The following is a 20932-nucleotide window of genomic DNA, read 5'->3' on the forward strand; positions in this document are numbered from 1 at the left end:
AGAGGAAAAAGTAGCATGCGGTCTGTATGTTGGATCTATCACCTCATCATTATTTTCCTCCTCTTCTGTCCCTGAATCCTCCTCATCAGTCGATTCATCCTTCTCATTATCTTCAGCATTGTCCTCCTGGTCTTTCTTTTCTTTCTGTGCAGTATAGAGCTTCTGCCTCCTCATTGTGCTGTCGGTCTCTCTCAGACTAAAATGTGAAATGCCCCAACACCTGTGAGATAAGACCTGTTTTGTTGTTTTTGTTGTTGTCATAACCATTGCTTGACCCCACGCATCAAACATCCATGATCAAAGATGTTTTGGCAAGCAGTATGGTGTGACAATTTGCTCCATTGCACCACTTTGTGCTGTGGGGTCTTTTTGACCCCAGAGGACAACAGAAGTTATTAAATTCAGTAAAACACCCAGAATTCAATCAAATTACTTCAAATTTATTTTAATCATTAAGAGCATAGTATAAAACAACTACCATTATTTGCAGACCATTTGATGAATAAAAAACATATTTTGACAGCAAAAGATTTCATTTTGGGGTCAGAATGACAACACGAGGATTAAAGCAATGTGGAAATCAAATCTATGGAAGAGTACTTAACATATATTCTCTTTGATTTGATTTCAAGTAATATATTGTAAAATATGATATTCATGATTAATGACAGGGATTTATCCAAAGCTAGATCACACTTGACGTGAAAGTGCCATTTATCTTCTTTGATTGAAATGTAAAATAAATAATGCTGGATTGTTAAATAATGATTATCCTGGAGATAAACTGAGGCAAGGTTTTCAAGTGTTAGGTCAAACATATCCTATTTGTTTTGGACTGATATCTGTACATCGCATTGGAGAAACCCCATCTATCACTATCCCTGTTATGTTTTCCATGCTCTATTGCATTAGCCCTGAGGCACGCTGAGCATCCCTCAGCTCATCTCATCTCATCATGATGCTGGTTAGAGGCTATAATGCTGCAGGGAATGTATCGGTTTAGTCCCTCTCTCTCATTAAGTACGAAAGTGACAAAATAGTTTTTGAAGGAACTGGAATTCACAGTAAGCAAATCCACAAGTGTTGTGTCTTAAATGTATGAAATATTGTGCAAATCTGAACAAAAGACAAAGAAAAAGACATCAGGGGTTTTCCTGCATAGAGGAATTGCTGGCACCCCCCAAATAGGTTTTAGCCAGCGCCAAAGGAAAATCCCAAGTGCCTAATGTCTTTGACTTCCAGCAGTCAACTCCCCTCTCTCTTGTACTGTATATGGCATCAGTAATACATTTAGACAGTTTCATAACCAGTTGAGAACTCCTTGTAAACTCCTTGTAGACCTGGTAAATAGTTGTCCAATTCCGTGTTTTGGTGCAGTTGATCCTTTTCCTTTTACATTTGGAATTTTGTGTTTTCCTTCACATATATAAAGACATTTTCGGTGTTTAAGCCCCCAATGTCGTCTTCCAGGCAGCGCTGCCTGGAAGGCACTAGGATTAGGCAGTGGTTAGGGTTAGGCTTAAGGTTAGGGTTAGGTGCCTTGAAGTCGACGGTCGCAGCGATGCCTTGAAGTCGACGTTGGGGGCTTAAAACACCATTGAGCGACATTTTCACCATAAATTGGTGTGTAAAAATGTATCAGTATGAAAGAAATGAAGTAATTGACGCTCAAAATTTCCTGGGGAGAGACCCCCCTGACCGAACGCTTAATGTGTGTCCCCCCAATGGTCCATTCTGAGTCAGGAAAAACCCTGAACATGGGTGCATGAGTGTTAGCATGCACTTGGGTCTGGGTACACTGCTATGAGAGCAATGTTGACATCTAGTGTAACAAGAATCACATATTTTGGCATATATACTATAACCAGATATAACCACATGTTAAGTTTCATGTTGACAAAAGAATTTATTGAGTCATTTTTGTAGTATGCATTCAAAGTAGGGCAGTTTACCCCAGCAGCAGAGCACAGTTCAATTTGACCCAAATAGGTGAAAGTGACATCAATATTACAATGGCTTCCCTGCCTTTCAAAAGCAGATGAACTAATCTAATGCCCCAGGTTACCCGACCACCTCAATTTGGTGCAGAGGGAAACTGATCGTCTGTATCAGTGGTTTTCAAAGTGGGGTCCTTAAAGGGGGTCCCCAGCGAAAAGATCTATCCGATGGCGGACCTTGGGACGAAATCGTCCATGGGGGTCTGTGGTCTAATTGGGGTCAGTTTAGGGGTCCTTGACATGTAAAAGTTTGGGTATACTGGTAAATATCATTAAAGATATCAGCTGATAAATCCCTTCTTAGTACAGGCATTATGCAACATGACCCCACACAAATTGTAACAACTCTTTCAACTGATCTAGTCTCATAAAAGTCTCCTCTATAACATATAAAAAATCCTAAGAAATAGATATATAGAAAGTATAGAAAAATACTGAAATTGATGATGTCAATTTCCCATTGCAGCCCATGTTAAGTGGAAACACTACCGGTTAATAGGGAAAATATTTTAACTAACAGATATCTCCAAGAAACTTCCCCCGATGTTTACTTTAAGACAATATTTTTTTGTATGACAAGTTTTCTTAAGTTTTATGTTTAATTATACAAATGAGGCATTGTCTAATTAAATATGTGCTAATTTGCATCAATAATGGTGTTTCAGTATTTTTCAACTTGGACCCTTGGAATTTTCCCATGCATTGGTGTCTAAGTGACTAATGTGAACCAAAACCTTTGAAATCTGGGAGATTATTATTAAATGATTCTAGAAGGTAAAACTAGTGTGTCAACCATATTTCTATGGTGTCGACTATTCTATAGCTTCCAAGGAGATGTATTCATGGAGCCAGTATGATCCAACTGCGTCACTTATTGTCAGGAAATGCATCTCGTAAATTCCTGGCATAAATAATTATTTGAATGTGTGACTTTGGAAACATCTACTAAAATTCAGAAACCACATTAAATTTGATCATAGCTGTAGCATATATATTGTGCTGGAAGTAACCTTACACTACTTCTTTATATGTTCTGTAGGAAGCACTAGTGCAAAGATATCATAGGTTCCATGTTGTGCTTAAATAATAAAAAAGGGCAGTCCAGAGAGTCTTAAAAGGATTGGAAATGTTAGTTGCTCTATGGTAGAAGCTGTTGAGGTGGTGGGTAGTTCTTCTTAATGTCTCACATAGAGGAAACAAATGGTGTCCTGCGAGAAGGGAATTGGTGGCCATCCTTTCTGTGCTTTTCTTTCCTGTGCAGTCATGCAGTGCCTTGGTGGAAGGCAGCTGACAGCCATTGACCTGCACAGGAATGTGAATGGTCCTGTTCTTTTTCCGTAAAGATACAGACAGAGTCAGTTATTGTGATGGCAGGGTTCAGAATGAACTTTTTCATCCACCAGTCAAATGACTAGTTCATTTTTAAATTTTACCAGCCACTCAATAAGTTACCATTGTTTATTGGCTGGTGAGTGAAGCAAACCTGCCAGCCACTTGCATGCCAGATCTGTAAATCGGACCCAGCATTTGGCTGGTGGATGGTGCTAATTTTGAACCCTGTGTGTTGGTTATTGATATTACACTGGATCAGTACTGGCAATGTGTCTCCTTAATGTTTGCACAAGTAGCATACTCTTTTGGGTCTGCTTATATCTGAAATAGTCTGGTCAGGGGTGTGTTGGTGAACCTGGTTTCTAAATCACAACCAATGATTTTTTTTTACTGATGTTTCTTGGTAACACAAATGCTCATCTTTACCTTATCTTAGTTTTTGGAGGGCTCGGTTTCAAGTTGTTGGCAGCACAAAGGTCACTCTGCTCTTATAGACTCATTCACATAAGATTTCATGACAAAGCAACTAGTCACGCTGCAATGATGGAGTGCTATGCATAGTAATTGCTGACCTAGTTCACAATGAAAGTCAAGAAATTACATGTGCAGGCTTCCTTGCTTACCATAAGCTGTAAAGTAGAATTAGTAAGTGGGTCCAACACATAAAATCTGCTAATTGCACATATATATTCTTTGCAAATTCTACACTGTTTGTTTTCTTTTTCTTAAACAACAGTTATTTTGAATGTATATATTTGTTTTTCTGTATTTATTGTTTTATTTTCTTTTGTTTGTTTGTTAATGTATGCATCTTTCACCAAGGCACATAAGTGTACTTATTCTGGCATTAAAACCTTTTCTGATTCTGATTCTGAAAAGGCAGTAATATGAAGTTATTCTGGATCAAGTTTTCAGGAGAAAACCTGACATCCGATGTGGCTCACGCGCCGGATGTCCCTTACCTTCTGCTCTCTGTGTATTGCCTTTCTCAAAATCCCTTTGCTACGGGAAACAACAACAACAAACTTCGAGCAAGCTACACACTGAAAATGGCAAGTTTTGAAGAAAATTGGGTCTTGTGATAAGGCAGGCCTGCTCGGTTCTTTCAGTGAATGATTGTAAAGATTTACAAAGAATATGTTACAGCATTTACTCTCTAACTGGGACGTTTTAGTACTGATTGGTGGGGATTCCTACGGACGAAGTACACACGGTGATACACTGGTAAGAGCAAATTACTTTAACCATGTATGCAGCTAATTTAAATAGCTCATGTTACTGTATAGTATGAACAGTTAACTTCATTTAATATTGTATGTCCCGTTTTCTTTGGGGGGTGCAAATGTTTCAACAAAAAAAGTTCCTTCCCGAGACCAATTTGCACCGTCGCTGCGTCCGGAGCACGATTGTGATTGGTTTAAAGAAATGAATGTCCCAGAATGCATCTGTGGTGTAGCCAGACCTTACTCCACGCGCTGTGGAGATAGGTCTGGCAATGTGAGACTAGCATGTTAAACAGTGATCACAAAGGTCACTAGTGTGAATTAATCTACAGTCTAGCATCTTAATGCAATAAGGTGTCTCACGTTTACTGAATTTAGTTCCACTGGCCTATTTTTATAGCTGCTGTTGAACTGTGTAGAGTGGCCCTTCATTGTATGTTAATATGATTTATGAACAGCTGGGCAGACCCAAAGGGTGTGAAGCCTCTGGCAGAAGTAACCTACAGCTATAAATCAGCCTAACTCCCAAAGTGTTTTGCAAAATAATGATTGCTATGTCTTGCAAAACACTTAGGGAGTGAATGTGGAAGTGTAATGCCATTAAATTACTCACTGTACGTGCCTGGAATATCAAGGCACATACCAGCCTGAGCATAAGCAAATAGACCCCAAACTGAGCATGAAAAGGGAAAAACATCTCAATTTTTGAAAATATTTTTTAAGTATCTTTCTATTTCAGAATAATACTATTTAAATTTGATTACATTATACAGCTTTTTATTTTTTAGACAAAAACTAGAATACGAACAGTACACTGATTAGAGATGATAGATTATACATTTTAAAATTAATCAGTGAAGGCCTACTCCTTCAATTTGAATAACCTATATAGGTTATTTAAATTATACAAAATGCATGCAAATGTTGTTTTTCTTTTTCTTTAAATCTAAAGCCTTTACCACCACTTTGAGTGTCTTGTGTTAAGAGGCTGATAGGTGGTTTCACTCCAAATGTGCATGGTAGCCTATTGCAGCATGTAATGGCTAAACATCTTTTGGAATTTCGTATTTCATGGTAGCCTGACGTGTTGAGGTGGGCACATTTGGTCCAAATATTTGGGTGCAGGGGGCAACAGACTGCTTGCCTGGCGGCTTTTATTTACAATGAGGAAACCGTCACTGTACGAATATTTGAGTTTAATTGTTTAACATGCTGCCCTCTCCAGTATCCAGAACGGGGATTGTGGGTACAATTTTAACCTGAGACTATTTGTAGCTACTAGTTTGGTTATTTTTACACCATTTTGTGGTTGTTTTACCTTAATGCTGATAGATGTGAATGGTCCCCATATGAATAAAGCACTACATTATGCATTAAGAGCAGTATTTGCATTAAAACAGCTCGGTGATTGTGTTCAGCTGTAGGCCCAGGACAGCACTCTCATACGGCTCTCTGTCGGAGGTACCAGGCTAAAGGCTAAAGCAGCTCACAGGCTGTAATCCCCGTATGAAACCATCATGGCTGCCACTCGCTGAGCTGTCAAGCTCTCCACAAAAGAAAAGGTAAAAAAAACCCGAGACAACTACACACACAACTACAGCTTCATGATTTATCTACAACTCGGTGGGTTTATTTGCAGTAATAACTCGATGCAATGTTTAAAAAAACTGGTTTGGCGTAACTTTGTTGCTACGCTTTTTATTCTTCAAGTTATTTCGTCTTTTGTAAGCTCTTGTCGCGTCACGTTAACGTTAATTCAAATCACTCAGACGCTATGTCAAAAAACGTTTTAACAGTTAGCCCAGGTGGTAAACAACAACAACCGTGTGTTTACATGCAAAATGTAAAAGGCTCCAGTGGTATGACAGTGGGATAGTTTTATCGTAACTTCGCAATTCCCAAGGCGGTCGTTGCTCGCTACAAAGGCAGTTTCATCACTTTGTTGTGGTTAAGTCAAACTGCACAATGGCCGCACATTCGCCGATTAATCTGCTACTAAGAAGTGCTACCTCAAGCTTTTCCAGTCTGTTATTGGTGCATTTGTTAGTTAGAGGAGGTTTTTAATATCGCCTCTAGCGCTAGCTATGTCTTAGTTCACAATCACAACTAGTATGTGGGCAGGTGAGTTAAAGTGCATTTTCTTACACCTGGGGGCAGATAAGAATCTAAATTCGTTGTTTTACGCCTCATATGAGTGGGATGAATTAATATCCATACAGAGGCATTTTACACCAAAGCCAGCAACAGGTGGACTAACATTACCAACGTGCAGTGTAGTGACTGGGAATGCAGTTTCTTTTCATGGGTTTACTGTGAAATGATGAACCAGCAGTCTTAACACACACAGCATGCTGTCTCTTTTGAAAGCATTTCATAGCAAGAGTAAATGCATCTAAAACAGGCACCCTTTGATTCGTTGCATTGGATTTAAAGCTGTTTTTTTTTTTATTTATATGTGAGAAAAAACGGGTGCACGGCGCTACCCATGTACCGATTCTGGTTAGTAGTGAATCCGGGTCAACTGAAGGGGGTCCGATAAGAACCAAACAAGTGTCACTTCTTAATTATCCTTTATTGCCACAAGCTAAACACACACTCATTTCTCCAACAGTATGTGCATGCCTAGATGGATGTGGTTTTGAAATGATATAAGTACAAATATGATTTTTTTGTTCTCTGCATTTTCAGAAACCTGGAAACAAAAACATGGATTCAGTGAATATTTGCGCAACTACCTCCAGAGGAGATAATAAACCGCGAGATAATAAACGGCGGGTCAACAAGAAGAATAGAGATCGGCACAAACGGCTCCACCTCAGGAAAACTGCCGCTCAGCCTCCAACTATGCAAAGTGAAGATAAGAATGGCCCAAAAAAGATAGCAGAGTGGGAGCAAAGCACAGTGTGGCCTTCATCAAAGAAGCCCCCCCAGAAAGCACAGCAGGCTCAGACAAATGACAGCGGAAATACACTCAGGTTCACATGCTCTCAATGTAGGGACAACTTGGAATATGTTCCCAAAGACTTAGTGAAACACTTTGAGGAAAACCACAAAGGGAGCCCACCAGTTTTTTCCTGTCATACGTGTACTTTCAGTACGCATGTGTTCTCCTACCTTCAAGTTCATCTTTTAAGCCACAAGGACACTTTTTCTAGTTGCAGCATTTGCAATGACAACGTTCAGCGCACATGGCCTGAATTCAGTGCACACCTGACTACGTCTCACCACCAAAATGGCAAATATTCATGTGAAATGTGTCAGAAATTCTCCACAGGTGATGTTAGAGTATTTTTAGAGCACATGTATGCACATCATTTGGGCCTGGAGGGAGCTAAGAATCTATCACTGCATACAAAGGGCAAGAATAAGTTTGGGCCTAAAAAAACTGATCAAACTTTATGTTGTCAGCACTGTGGCTATGAGGCATCTCAGAAATGGTTGATTACTAAGCACGTTAAAGCTGTCCATGTTTGCCAGAATGGTAATCAGAGGAAGAAGAAGAAGAAGGAGGAGGAGGAGGTTTGTTCCATAGCAATGAAACCAAATGACCCAATCCCAAAAATTAAGCCTAGATTAACAAGAAGTGCAGTTAGGGAAATGTGCTGGCTGACGCAGGACTGCCTTTCTCTGCCAGGGAGAGAGTTCCTGGATAAATACTGCCATCTGTCAGATCCACAAACTACACTAGAGGAGACGCAACAGTTTTTGATGAAATCTGTTGCCGGGGAAAACGGTGACCAGAAATGGACCAAGGCTCTTAAAACCGTTTGGTCAAATGTCCCACAAGATATGAATCTTCACCCAAAGTCAGAGAACGGCATTGTGTCGAACTCGTCGGATCTCACCGTCCTGACTGTCAAGAACAAGATAACTGTGGCTCAGAACGGCGCTACTTACGCCAAAAGGTTGAAAATGATGACATCATCATCATCATCAGACAAGGAAACGGTTTCCCCTGAAAGAGCTCCCGATGATGCTCATCGTGCAGTTGACCAAAATGGATGTCGGTCAGATTCGAAGGATCATACCCCTTGTCCACAGACTGACACCAAACTAAATAATGACATCTCAACGCCAGCCCAGAGTGAGCCACCCGAGCGCACTCAAATGCAGGAAAACAGAGAGAATCAGGAATTAAAGACTGATCAGGGAATTCAGAAACATAGTAACAAACCTGTGGAGCCTATGCACGAGGATGGGATTAATATCTCCAGTGAGGTGAAGTTGACGAATGAGAGCGAAGAGCAGACATCTGTTCATAAAGCTGCACCAAGAAACAAGAGACGAAGACAAAAACGAAGGGCCAGATCTAAAAGAGTGGATAAAAGGTCATCGGGATTGGCCTTAAAGATAGTGTTGAAGAAGAATCCAGTGAAGGAGAAGCAGTGGGTGTCGCAAAGCTCTTTGTCTCCATCAGTAGGTGGTCCGACGGATGACCATCATGGACCGCCAAGCCCTCACACAACACTGGAGGAGACGGCGCAGATCCTCCCCAACCCGCTGCTAACAGGAGAACACCAGAAGAAATGGACCAAAGCATCTGAGACTGTTCTGGACGGCCCCTCTGAAGCCATGACTTTAAGTCCACAACCAAAGCCAGGAGAAGAACTAACCCCCGGTTGTGCTGCAAAGCCAACGGCGTCTAAAAATATGAACGGAAACACGCACGGCGTGTCATCGACACAAGACGACGCAGAGAAGGCCCTCTCGGAAGCAGAAGTCGACGAGAGCGGTTCAGCTTGTAAGACGGGCCAGTCAAATTCGACGGGCGCAGCTGAGACTGAAGTACAGAAGGGCCCCGAGAACGCACAGCTCCAAACATCAGGCAGTAGCACGGACTGCTATCTGTCGGCCGATGAGATGGCTGCTGATGGAGCGACGACTCGTAGCAGTTGCACCAAGTCCTCCCCTGTTTCGCACCCTGTTATTACAGCAAAGGGTAAGACTGCAAATTATAGTTCCTACATATAGACATTATGGTTAAAAGATTTAGCATGCAATGGCAATTTTTTTGGAGTACATTTGTATGTTTGATTTTTGTTTGATGTTTTGAAATTTTGAAATTTGACAATCGGGAGCAATAGCAAATAGGGCTGGGTTAAAATAATCGATTCTCCAATTAAATTCGATCGATTGATCTGATATCGATTAAGAATCCCCAAATGAATCTTTTTAATATATGCCTTTTCCCCGTGGATGTATCTGTTAGTCCTGTAAAAAGTACTTAAAACTAACTTTTTGGAGTCAACTCTTACTGTAAACATTAACCTGGTGCTTTATAGAAAAAAAAATACTTGAAAGTTTCTTCTTGCTTGTACAATTTACAGCAGAGATCTTCAACACAGTTACTGCTGGGCGGCCCCAAGTTATTGTTTAATCATTTAAAAAAAAACAAGTGTGAAAGTAAAAATGTCTGAAAATATACATAAACATGAGTCCAACATATTTAGCAAAGATAAATGGGCCTATTTTTGATTTCTTTTTAAATTAACACATCGATGAAGGTAGCCATCCATCCATCCATCCATTAAGGAATCACTGTGCTACATGTATGTTAAGCAGTAAAACATGATGTATAATATGAATGTCAATTATTTTAATAGCGTAGTATTGTATGCACCACAAAAAGGTATGTGTAAAGGCTTTAGGCCGCCCTACACGTTATTGTAGGCCCAGTTGAATATCTCTTTCAGCTAACATGTCCTTGGCCTAAAAAACGTTGAAGACTCCTGATTTACAACATAACTTCTCTGAGAATCCCTTTTTATGTCCAAGCAAAATTGGAATTGTCACTGAAATTTCCCTAACCTAATTGATATCAAATCGTAAATGTAATCAAATTGATTTTAATAGCAAACCTGTTTTGAAATGAGTGTTTTTTCACCTTTTGTCTTGCAGATAAGCTGAACTCTGAAGATGTGAGCCTTGCTCTGTGTTCAGAGCCGAGCGATGAGGTTGTTGAGGGGCTGAGAGGCAGAGAGGTGCCCGCTGACTCTTGCCCAGATCTCCTCAGCAACATCCGACCGGAGCCCTCGCCAGCCTCCGGGCATCGGTGGCAGACGCGCCCAAAGAACCTGGAGAGGACCCTGAAGTTAGTAGCCATAAATCCCTCTCAGTTGGTAAAGCGCCCAGCGGGAGACCAGCCTGTTGTGGTGCTAAATCATCCCGACGCCGACATCCCCGCGGTGGCCAGGATCATGGAGGTCATCAACAGGTACAGAGGAGAGGTGCAGAAGGTCGTACTGTCACGGAGGACCGTGAACGCGCTCGCAGCCATGGACGGCGAGGCACCCGAGGCCCCCGAGGCGAACGAGCCAACGGAGGCCCAACCCGATTCCGCGGGCCACGCCAAAAACTCTGTGCAGGAGCGATTTATGTTGAAATTGAAACTCCGTAGGTTGAGCAGGAAAAAGTACGAAGTAGTCGGCGCTGTCTCTCCCCGCAGGGATGTCGCGACCAAGTTTCGCTGCTGGTTTTGCGGCAGGGTCTTTGCATGTCAGGAAATGTGGATGGTCCATCGGCAGCGACATCTGATGGAGTGGAAAAGGCCAAACTGTGAAAAACTCTTAAATGTCGCACACACTGGATGACCAAAAACTAGTCTGGAAAATGATGACTTTGCAATATAACAATCATGGAAACGGTGATAGCCAGTCTCAGTTTTTTTTTTTTTTCTCTAAGTCTTAATTATGATTGGTTGGTTATGGGAGAATCAAATGATTATTACACCTCCTGGAGGGTTCACATTCTCAGGGTGAACATTTACCTTTCGTCTCTCTCCCAGTTGGAGTAGCTTGATACAAAGTATTTGTACATTAGGGATTTATTTGTAAAGCCACACAGACATGGTGTGGATAATTTAGTTCTTTGTAGTGTTTGTATTTTGTGTACGCTTTATAATAGCTTATTTAAGGTGATTTCAGTACACTGTCTTGGATGGATTCTTTTATAGAACACTGTAATATGTACATTTGCCATACTATCTGAATCAGTTTATGTACGGGTAGGCTCTACAGTGTGGTAGCTATCATATTTATGTTTTTGGAATGGGACGCAGAGACCCACAAGTTATACCAAAACTGCGTTTAAAGAAAAAAGAAAAGAAAAAAAAGACAATAAGCTGTTTTATTCTACATATATTTATGACTCATAGGTTTAGCCTTTATGTTTTTCTTGATGATTTATTTTTGGGCCATTGACAGACTCTGTGTATTTTTTGTATAAACTCCAAATTATGTTCAAATAATAGTATGAAAGGACAAATCCATCGCAAAATGAACCTAGGGGTTAATAACACTCTCTGGGATATGTTTTCATGCTAATCGAATGTGACCAGTTTTAGGGCAAACTGCTAATTAGCTTATAATGCTAGTCGTCAGGGCCACACGAAAGTAAAAAGAAATCGCTATTTCTATACCACTAACAAGGCTCAAAATAGCACCACACTTCCACGGTAGCGCGGTAGTCGAACGACGAACGCCGTGCTTGAGCTATGTTACTGCTTACTGGTTACATAGCGTTCAACTGCTCATGACTGTTTTCCCAAGATGGCTCTCGCCTGTATACGAGAAGGTACAGTCTTTCTAAACTATCTTTTTAATAAACTGTCTGTACACTTACAAAGTTCTCAATGCTTGAGTGTGTGATGACCCTCATTATGCTACCGTTGAAGTGTGGTGCTATTTTGAGCCTTGTTAGTGGTATAGAAATAGCGATTTCTTTTTACTTTCGCATGGCCCCGACGACTAGCGTTATTAGCTAATTAGCGGTTTGCGCTAAAACTGGTCACATTCGATTAGCATGAAAACATATCCCAGAGAACGGTCGATTCGGTACCCATGTGTTATTAACCCCTAGGTTCATTTTGCGCCGGAATTGTCCTTTAACTGTAAAAAGGGGGTTATATTTTCATGCATTTATTTAGTGGAAGCAGATGTCCCTAAAGACGCGCTTAATTAATGTAAATTAAAAAAAAAAAAACAACTAGCAAAATCTATTTAAAATCTGGACACGGGGCCTGGATGATTTCATCATGTTTTGTTTTTTTCCTTCCTCTTTTGACTTGAAATGATAATCTAATCTTTTTAATTGCACTATGAAAGGAGGATTTATATTTCCCATTACCTCACCTTTATCAGGCCTAAGCTTTTGACAATCTCAACCAGTGTCCTACTGTAGCTCAGCATTGATCCCTCAGTATTCACAGCAAGGGAACAGTGGCTCCTGTGTGCGTTTGTTAGTCAAAGACCATTACACAGGTGCACCTGTCCTGTATGTACTGATGTTGTACATGTATCCCTGTTTCTGGAATGCACACTTCAGTGTCACTCACTGTGTATATACTTTTTTTCAATTTAGATAAGATTTATAATTGTATATAGTCCAGGTAGAGGGACTGTAAAAATATTACCTGAGAGTTTTCACCAAGTGCCTATAGGAATTCTTGTTATGCAACAAATATGCATGATAGCATAACTTGTTGACCGGACAATAAATGAACCAGTTTTGTCAGTCCCTGGTGGCATTTTTGTGATGACTGAAGATGTGAGCTAAATTATACAACACAAGAAAAGAGTTTTATTAAAACAAAAATATACAACCTTTGTATTTCTTTCTTTGTGGCTCCCCCAAAGTATTTGCTGTCATAAACAAATGATTTGTCTACCTGCATCCTTCAGCCACAGCCACACTGTGTCATTACTTGCATTCATTTAAATACCGACTGAGCATAAAAAAAAAAAAATCTAAATAAAACAAGTTAAAAAAAGACAACTGAGTCAGTGCTATTTTTGGCTCTGCATGGCCAGCAATACAGGCAAGTCTAGCATACAATCCTGTTGACAGGACCTCAAATTAACACTAGAGGAGGAGGAGAAAAGCATCACATAAAGGAGTTCTGTAAACAGTCTGACGGTTAACACAGCAGGTTGGGATGTACGAGTCTAGTCCCTTGGCTGTTTGCACTCAGCGGGGGTGTTCTAAGGCCTCACTGGGTAGCACAGTTTGGTGGCTTCCTTGGTGTTACTCTGGCTGTCAATCAGCATCAGAGGATACTTCTGGTGGTTGTCGATGATGTGGGAGAGGCTGCTGAAATACTGCAAAAAGTGGGACAGTGATGAAGTTGGAATTAAAAGTTTAAAAGTTCTCGAAATCATCAAATTAGGTCAATGAGCTAATTATTATTATTATTATTATTATTATTATTATTATTTATTTATTTTTTGACATTTTCCCAAAGGACATTTTGAATGATCTTAAAAGTGTATTAATGATTGGCAACAACATTGATTTTTAAGCATTTCTTTAAAAAATTTAAGAAATTGTGCAGTGTCACAAAAATGACTCTTCTTAAAATTGCTATAAAAATATATATTAGCTTAGTGAAAGTGGAAAAAATTAATATACAATGTTATGGCGCACACATTTTTGTCCTCTAAGGACATCACCTTTTTAAAGAGAGACACCAGGGTTGAACATTATTTGGCAAACTAGTATGCGTACAGAATGTCTGTAGCTTTAGTCTAACAATCCTAGCTAGGGCGTAATTTCCACTGGAGACAGGGGGGACAAGAAAATCCAGTTTGTGTCCCTCCCACTTTCAAATTTGTTTGATATTATTTTATTTATAAGTCTCAGTGATCGGCCCCTATTTTAAACAAAAAAGAAAGTAAGACATCATTTTCTTATACATAGTTTAATACTATTCTTTCTGGCATAATTTATCATTATGATCAACTGAATTATTTCCTGGATTTTGTATCAACATAGTCCCTAAACTTATGCAGAAATGCAGGAAACAGGATTTAAATAGAAAACATTTTGGCGAGGACCACCATACCCCCTGTTTTATGTCCCCCCCCACTTCTCAAACCAAAGTTACACCTTTGAATCCTAGTGTCAGTATTGGACTTCAACACCCATAGCCATTACTCAGGATAAGCAGCTAGATCAACATGCATGCCAAGTGAGACATAAACACGGCTCCTTCTACAATTGCTATATACTCAAAGCCAGACAAAACATTGATTAACCCCTACACAGTTCATTCCCCATAGGCCCCAGTGACAGTCAAACACAGAATAAGGGAACTGAAAAGTCCTCCACTGTACCTCCTCCCCTTTCTTCTCTCTTCCCAGAGCGTACTGCTGAGTGGTTGGTATGAAGCGGATGGGGATGTTGTACACTCTGCCCTTGTAAAACACCACTAACGTATATGGCTGCTGTGCGTCCTGACCGGAGCTCTTCCTCACCATAAACGCCCCGTCCTGAAACACAAAAGCGCTCACAGTCAGACCCAGCAGGGGGCGATGGGATATAATCCATCACAGTTCCAAAAAAAGACGATGTTGTGCACATCCATGTAGTTGCTGATGCAGGACAAAAAAGTGAATGTTCAAAGAAGGTAAAGTCCGCACAACAGCTTAATGCTCCGAAAAAATACTTTAATAGTGCAAATAAGGCACACAACGTTTCAGCCCACAATATGGCCTTCGCCAGGTGTATTTGATTACAGTGACCTCTGACCCTAATCTGTTTTTATCACTTCACATGGTCAGATATGCAGTATGTGATATGCGAAAAATAAACATACATTGAAATACTACTCAGACATAGATGTACACACTAACATCCTGCTTTTTTTTTTACTTTTATTTCTTTGTTTTTCAACATGGTGCTGAACAGGTGTGTGTGTGTCTGTGTGTGTGTGTGTGTGTGTGTGTTTGTGTGTCACAATGTGCATTATACTGATGTAGGATTTGTGATCTGTCTTGTGATCTGTTGTTTTGTTAGATGTTGTCATGGTTTTACTGTTGGATTTAAATTGTGCCCTGCCCAGGGACTGCAGATGTAAATTAGCCTATGGCTAACTCTGGTACAATGCATCAAATGGCAACATTTATGTTAAAAATTGTACATGGTCCCTAACAAATAAAATTAATAAAAAAATAAAAAAGTACTATTGAGATTAGGCAATTAAGATGACAAAATAATGACCTTTCACTTCACTAATTAATGCATGTAGTTGTTTCAGACTCCAGCGGGTGTGACTCTCATAAATACAATTCAAAATCACAGCACAACAATTTAAGATGGCAGCAGTTTAAAATAGGGCTTGTTGAGATTGGCCTCACTGCTGCACCACAGACAACTAAAGTGTCTAAGATTAAAAATAGTTACAATTTGGTGCAAAAGACAATCGAACCAACAGTTGAGGCAGCCACGTTTTTCACAGAGACCCCTCATTTGGATGACTGTGCTCTCCTAAATTATAAGATTCTTACTTTATTTGAGCGACACAAGACATCGTCAGCAGTCTTGCGGTCACATGTGCTGGCATACCAGGATTTCTTATAGACGTCCTGAAATAAAGACAATGGAGAAGTTGGGGGGGGGGGGGGGAGACACTGCAGGTGAATGGGGATAAAAGATATCACAATGAAACTTCCCTAGTTGATTACTTAGATTTTTTTTTGTATTGCAAGTTTTCTGAATTTTCATGTTTGAAAAATTTCAAATGAAGCATTTTCTGGTTAAATATTTGCTAATTTGCTTATATTTCCTGAACATAAATGTGAACATTGGCTAAAACCAGGTTCAAAATTCTTTCTCGCTTCATTTTGTTGACATATTAGAGTCAAAGGTTTGTACAGAGGGCATTTTGGATATCTCTTTTGATCGCTCCATAAATCTGAAAATACTGTCAAACAGCCATAAAAAAATAAAAAATGTTATAGGTGTAAAATGTTACATGAAACAGGCAATGATTTTGAGAAATCGGCATTCAAAGATATGAATTGTAAAATTCTTCACATTTTGAAGACACTACAGGTGTATAGGGTAAAACATTTTAACTAACAGATATCACCATGAAACCTCCCCAGTTGATTACTTACATTAAGACAATTCTGGTTTTTATTACAAGTTTTCTGAAAATGTTATGTTTAAATATGCAAATGAGGCATTAACTACTGCTAACTTTTGGTGAATTTAGCAGAACTTTACAGGCGCAAATAGACAAAGTGTAGAAAAATAAACATCTAAATGTGTATTTTGGATGCCCCCCCCCCCACCACTACTCTAAAAGAAGACATGGTTATGGAAGCAAAATATCCCAACAACTCAAAATTGTTACCATCACTCTGATTATACTGTATGAGTATCGTTGTGTTAAGTTATTGGTTCATCTTTACAATATAATGCTGTCAGAGCACACCTTATCTTGGTCTGTTAGTCCATTTTCAGCAGAGACGCTTCCTCTGTCAGCTGGTTCTGGGACAAGAGACACAAACATAATAATGGGGGTTTCGTTTGATGACGTAGACATGTAACATTTTGTTTTTGAATTACTTAACACTTAATGTTAAAGAAAAAAAAACTCCTGTGCATATGGTTTGTGAGATTTAAGCAGGAGCTGTACTTACTGGGGGAGGGCAACTGTTGAAGAGGAATTCTGCGACAGAGACCACAAACAGAGCAGAGCACAGTAAACACACAGCACCAAGCTGTGATTAAAGGCAATTTCCCTCAGTTGAGGAGCATTGAAAATTGCATATGCTCAGTGTACATAAAACGCATTGTGTAAAACGTGTGTGCTGCATTGCTTACTTTGGTCGTTTCAAGTCCAGTGTAAAAGCTTTTGGTGGAGGCTTCTGGTCAATTTGTGTCACAGGAAGCGTTTGGCCTGTGGAAATCCAGACGTATGGTAACTAGGGCTATGTTTGCTGTTTAGTAATGAGTAGAAGTTGAAGACACTTTCTACAAATGACATATGTATATAGGTTTTTCAGTTGTTTCAAGGCTTTACTTCACTCTCTCCTAACTTCCTTCTTTTTGACGTTGGTTTTATCATGCAAGTTGTTTTGTATTACATTTTGTGGTGTTTTGTTTGTTATGTACTTTTTTATTTATGTAGCCTGATGTTTATCTGTGTATTGAGTCAAACTTCACCCCATCTGTCCTGGTTGTCAGCTTATGCTGTTTTAAATGTGCTGTATAAATAAAGATGACTTGACATGACTTGACTTATACTAGCACTGTAGTACTTGGGTCTGGACTCCTCGAGACGTTTTTCTATTGTCTTGGACTTGTCTTGGACTTGTTGGTATTGGCACTCGGACTTGTCTCAGACATGGCCATTGGTCTCGCCAAATATTCTAGTTGTTCTTGACTAGGGCTGGGTGCCGAATTCAATACTTTTTAGGCACCGACCGAATTGGCTCTAAAGTATCGAGTATTGAAAAATGCCTCGTCAGTCAATACCCAATTTCAATACCTAAGGAGTAGATCTCATCAGTGTCAGTGAGCCAATAAGCATGCAGCATGCTTCTACCAAGATCTAATAATGTTTGTGATTGGCTGTCTCACGTTACACGCCATAGAGACGCAGGAAAAACTCTTTCACAGAGATAGAGATGGTCCGATACCATTTTTTGCTTCCTGATGAACTTGCGTATCGGCTGACACCGAGTATCGATCCAATACAAGCGTGTCATATATTTTATGTTTTAACAGCTGTATACTACTATCCCTGTATGGATGTGATATGATTTCTCTCTTTGTATGTCGGACTGGCTCAGGTTAAACTTTTTGTGAAACATAAACAAACACAAACAATGAACGCCATAGAACTTTCTTCTATTATCCAGTTTGACAGTAAGTCATAACGGAAAAAACCCCATAAATGAACTATTTTAAATTAGACTTTCTTCAAGGATGATTTGGTGTTATCGGATTGGTGCTTAAACTCCAGTACTGTCCGATACCAATACCAGCATTTTAGGCGGTATCGGAGGCTCTTCCCATACTGGTATCGATATCAGAACATCTCTACACAGAGACAGGGCTCACGTAGTAGGAGCTGAAATATAAATAAAAAGATTTGTGCCGTGGAGTGTAATGTTGTAATTTCTTCTTTTTTCTTTTTTGGTATCGACAAAAGTATCGTTTAGGAACTGGTATCAAAGTGACAGTATTGGTATTGGTATCAAAAGTTTCTGAATGATACCCAGCCCTACTTTTGACCGAGTCCAGCAATATATAGCGCACACACTGAGGCATGAGTCATTTTCATTTTGGCCACAAACACAATGTTGGCGAGCGGAAGCATAACACAATTTGGTTTTACAAACGACACCAAATTTGTCCACAGTGCACTGAAGAGGAGGAAACACAAGGCAACAGAACTAAACTCGGTCTTGACTGTCTCTCATTTGCACTCAGTCTTGATTTGGACTCAAACCTCTTTGGACCGGGACTTGACTAGTCCTGGTCTTGGACTCGACATAGGTGGTCTTGACTACTACATCTACATTCCCTTATAACTGGAATAGATTTCATCTGGAAAACGAATGACTTGTATCAAAGTGCAGCATATGTATGTGTGAAATTAGCTCATCATTGGACACAAAAAGTCGGCAAAAGTTTGCAACTGGGCTAAATTACCATCTTCAAATAATCCACTGAGTAAATTAAATGTGCGCTGGTAACAATGTGGGTTTAATAGTGTCTCAGGAAGGGAAACACTCCAGTCATAGAAACACCTGGGACTAACTTAAATTAATACAAGTTCTGGGGTGACTAATAATGTCTACATATAGTATCTGAATTAATGTAAACACTTACTTTCAAATTTCCTGGGTTTTAAAGCTGGCCTCTGCAAAAAGAAAAAGTACTCACTGTAATGTTGACAGACATCAGCTGATCCCATAAAACAAAGTAAAACACAAAAAGCCATGAAGATTGAATGTGATATTCCTACCGGCTTTAAAGGTATTTTTGGTGACCTCCTGAGAGGAAAAAACAGAGATGATCAGACAATCAGTTATTCCCTTCGTAAAGCTTAATCAGGTTACAGTATACAGCGTTCCCACACAGTTCCATGGACAAAGTTTCAAAACCATTCCATGAGATTTTAAGGACCTATAATAAAATGTTCATAACCATTCACAACGTATAACACAAACAGAACGGTATAGAATACTTTACTCTAAATCAGATTATTTTATATTTAGGGCCAGAATGGATCTGGATGGAAGGCCACGGGCCAAAAAAATAAACGTTGATGTTGAACACTGCAATTGTTGTAATTCGTCGTAGATAAAACTTACATATTTAATTTAATAGGGAAGTTTACCAGCACTGTGCTTTACATTGGCGTAAAACTCAGATGAAGTACTTTTTAGCTGCACGAAATGTGCATTTTGTAGTCATTACGGTTAGGATGTTACAGCACTTTTAAAGTAGCGGAATAAGCATGGCGAACAAAAACAAAGGGAGCACAGGCCAACCTTGGCTATTAACCTTGTGTTGTCTTAAAAATTAACACCTTTTTGACGCTTTTTCTGACATTTATATCCCTTTCTTCGACACTTTTGATGCTATGTTTTTGTCTCTTTTTTAAACGTTTTTGATGCTTTTGTTACCCAACCACCATACACCACTAACACCAAGTTATTACCAATAGGTTTACACTTATTTTGGAATTCATGGACAATAATCCTCATTTGTAGGAAATTATACCTCACTTTTAAGTTAAAAAAGCAGAAATTATGAAATATTTAGACTAATATTAGAGGAACGTATGTTGATGGATAATCAGAGACTTCAAAGAGTCAAAGTTTAGTCAGAATACAGTTTTGAAACCATTTTTTTGAAATGCTAAAACTTGAATAAAACATCCCAAATTCAATAGGAAGTGATCATGAATTGTACATGCGAAGAGCATTGTATGGAATCCATATAATTTTTGGGTCATTTTTATTTAAAAAAACACAAAACAAAAAAAAAACATATTTCTGATTTTGACATTTTGAAAATGGGTCAAATTGGACCTGAGGACAACATGAGCGTTAACATTACATTACAAACATTATTAAAAACTTGATAAATATCCCTCTTAAAGCATATTCAAGACGGATAAAAAATGTGAGAATTCCTATTTTTTTTACTATTTTTAGGTTTTCCATGACTATGGGAACCCTGAGTATATAGCATGGACTGTTAATATTAATGGACAACGCATCCGGTTCGGCAAAGTGCTGCAAATGCGGAAGTGCCTTAAACCTGCATTCTATCTGAATTCCAGCAGGACTACATGTGCGGTTGCAAAAGGAGTTCGGTTTCTATAGAAGTCTATGAGAAAGTGACCCACTTCTCACTTGATTCATTACCTCAGTAAACATTTTCATAATGAGTTTATGGTCTCATTCGCTAGTTTTAAGTCTTCTGCAACACAGAATGATGTTTATTTTTTAAATTATGGTCTCGTTGATTTTAAAATCGGCGATAAAGCAGGGGGTGTTTTAGGGCGTGGCTATGATGTGATTGCCAGTGAAAGTGTGTAATGTGACGTGGCTCCTCCCTCACTCCTCCCTCTCGTCT

The 20932-nt window shown here is 39.4% G+C and overlaps 2 protein-coding genes across 4 annotated transcripts in view; one reads left to right on the forward strand and one right to left on the reverse strand.

Annotated features, from left to right (window-relative positions):
• Positions 1 to 5792: 5792 nt before the first annotated feature.
• LOC116047857 lies at positions 5793 to 11769 on the forward strand. 3 transcript variants are annotated; one of them, XM_031296865.2, is made up of 3 exons: positions 5793 to 6114; positions 7241 to 9491; positions 10451 to 11769. In XM_031296865.2, the coding sequence occupies exons 2-3, from the start codon at positions 7259 to 7261 to the stop codon at positions 11140 to 11142; spliced, it is 2925 nt and encodes a 974-aa protein (XP_031152725.2). In that variant the 5' UTR covers positions 5793 to 6114; positions 7241 to 7258; the 3' UTR covers positions 11143 to 11769. The 3 variants fall into 3 exon arrangements, with proteins under 3 accessions (XP_031152725.2, XP_031152726.2, XP_031152728.2); XM_031296866.2 differs by lacking the exon at positions 5793 to 6114 and adding an exon at positions 6203 to 6673; XM_031296868.2 differs by lacking the exon at positions 5793 to 6114 and adding an exon at positions 6203 to 6575.
• Positions 11770 to 12587: 818 nt separating this feature from the next.
• Positions 12588 to 20932, reverse strand: part of blnk (B cell linker) — a 37169-nt gene continuing 28824 nt past the window's right edge. The window contains exons 17-24 of the mRNA XM_035992478.1: positions 19311 to 19338; positions 19175 to 19205; positions 17159 to 17234; positions 16975 to 17003; positions 16767 to 16822; positions 15835 to 15912; positions 14662 to 14817; positions 12588 to 13647 (exon numbers count right to left, since the gene is read on the reverse strand). Of these exons, the coding sequence (XP_035848371.1) occupies positions 13531 to 13647; positions 14662 to 14817; positions 15835 to 15912; positions 16767 to 16822; positions 16975 to 17003; positions 17159 to 17234; positions 19175 to 19205; positions 19311 to 19338 (571 nt within the window). The 3' untranslated portion in view covers positions 12588 to 13530. The remainder of the gene's footprint in view (positions 13648 to 14661; positions 14818 to 15834; positions 15913 to 16766; positions 16823 to 16974; positions 17004 to 17158; positions 17235 to 19174; positions 19206 to 19310; positions 19339 to 20932) is intronic.

This window comes from Sander lucioperca, chromosome 15 (genome assembly GCF_008315115.2).
Source record: "Sander lucioperca isolate FBNREF2018 chromosome 15, SLUC_FBN_1.2, whole genome shotgun sequence".
Taxonomy (NCBI): Eukaryota; Metazoa; Chordata; class Actinopteri; order Perciformes; family Percidae; genus Sander; species Sander lucioperca.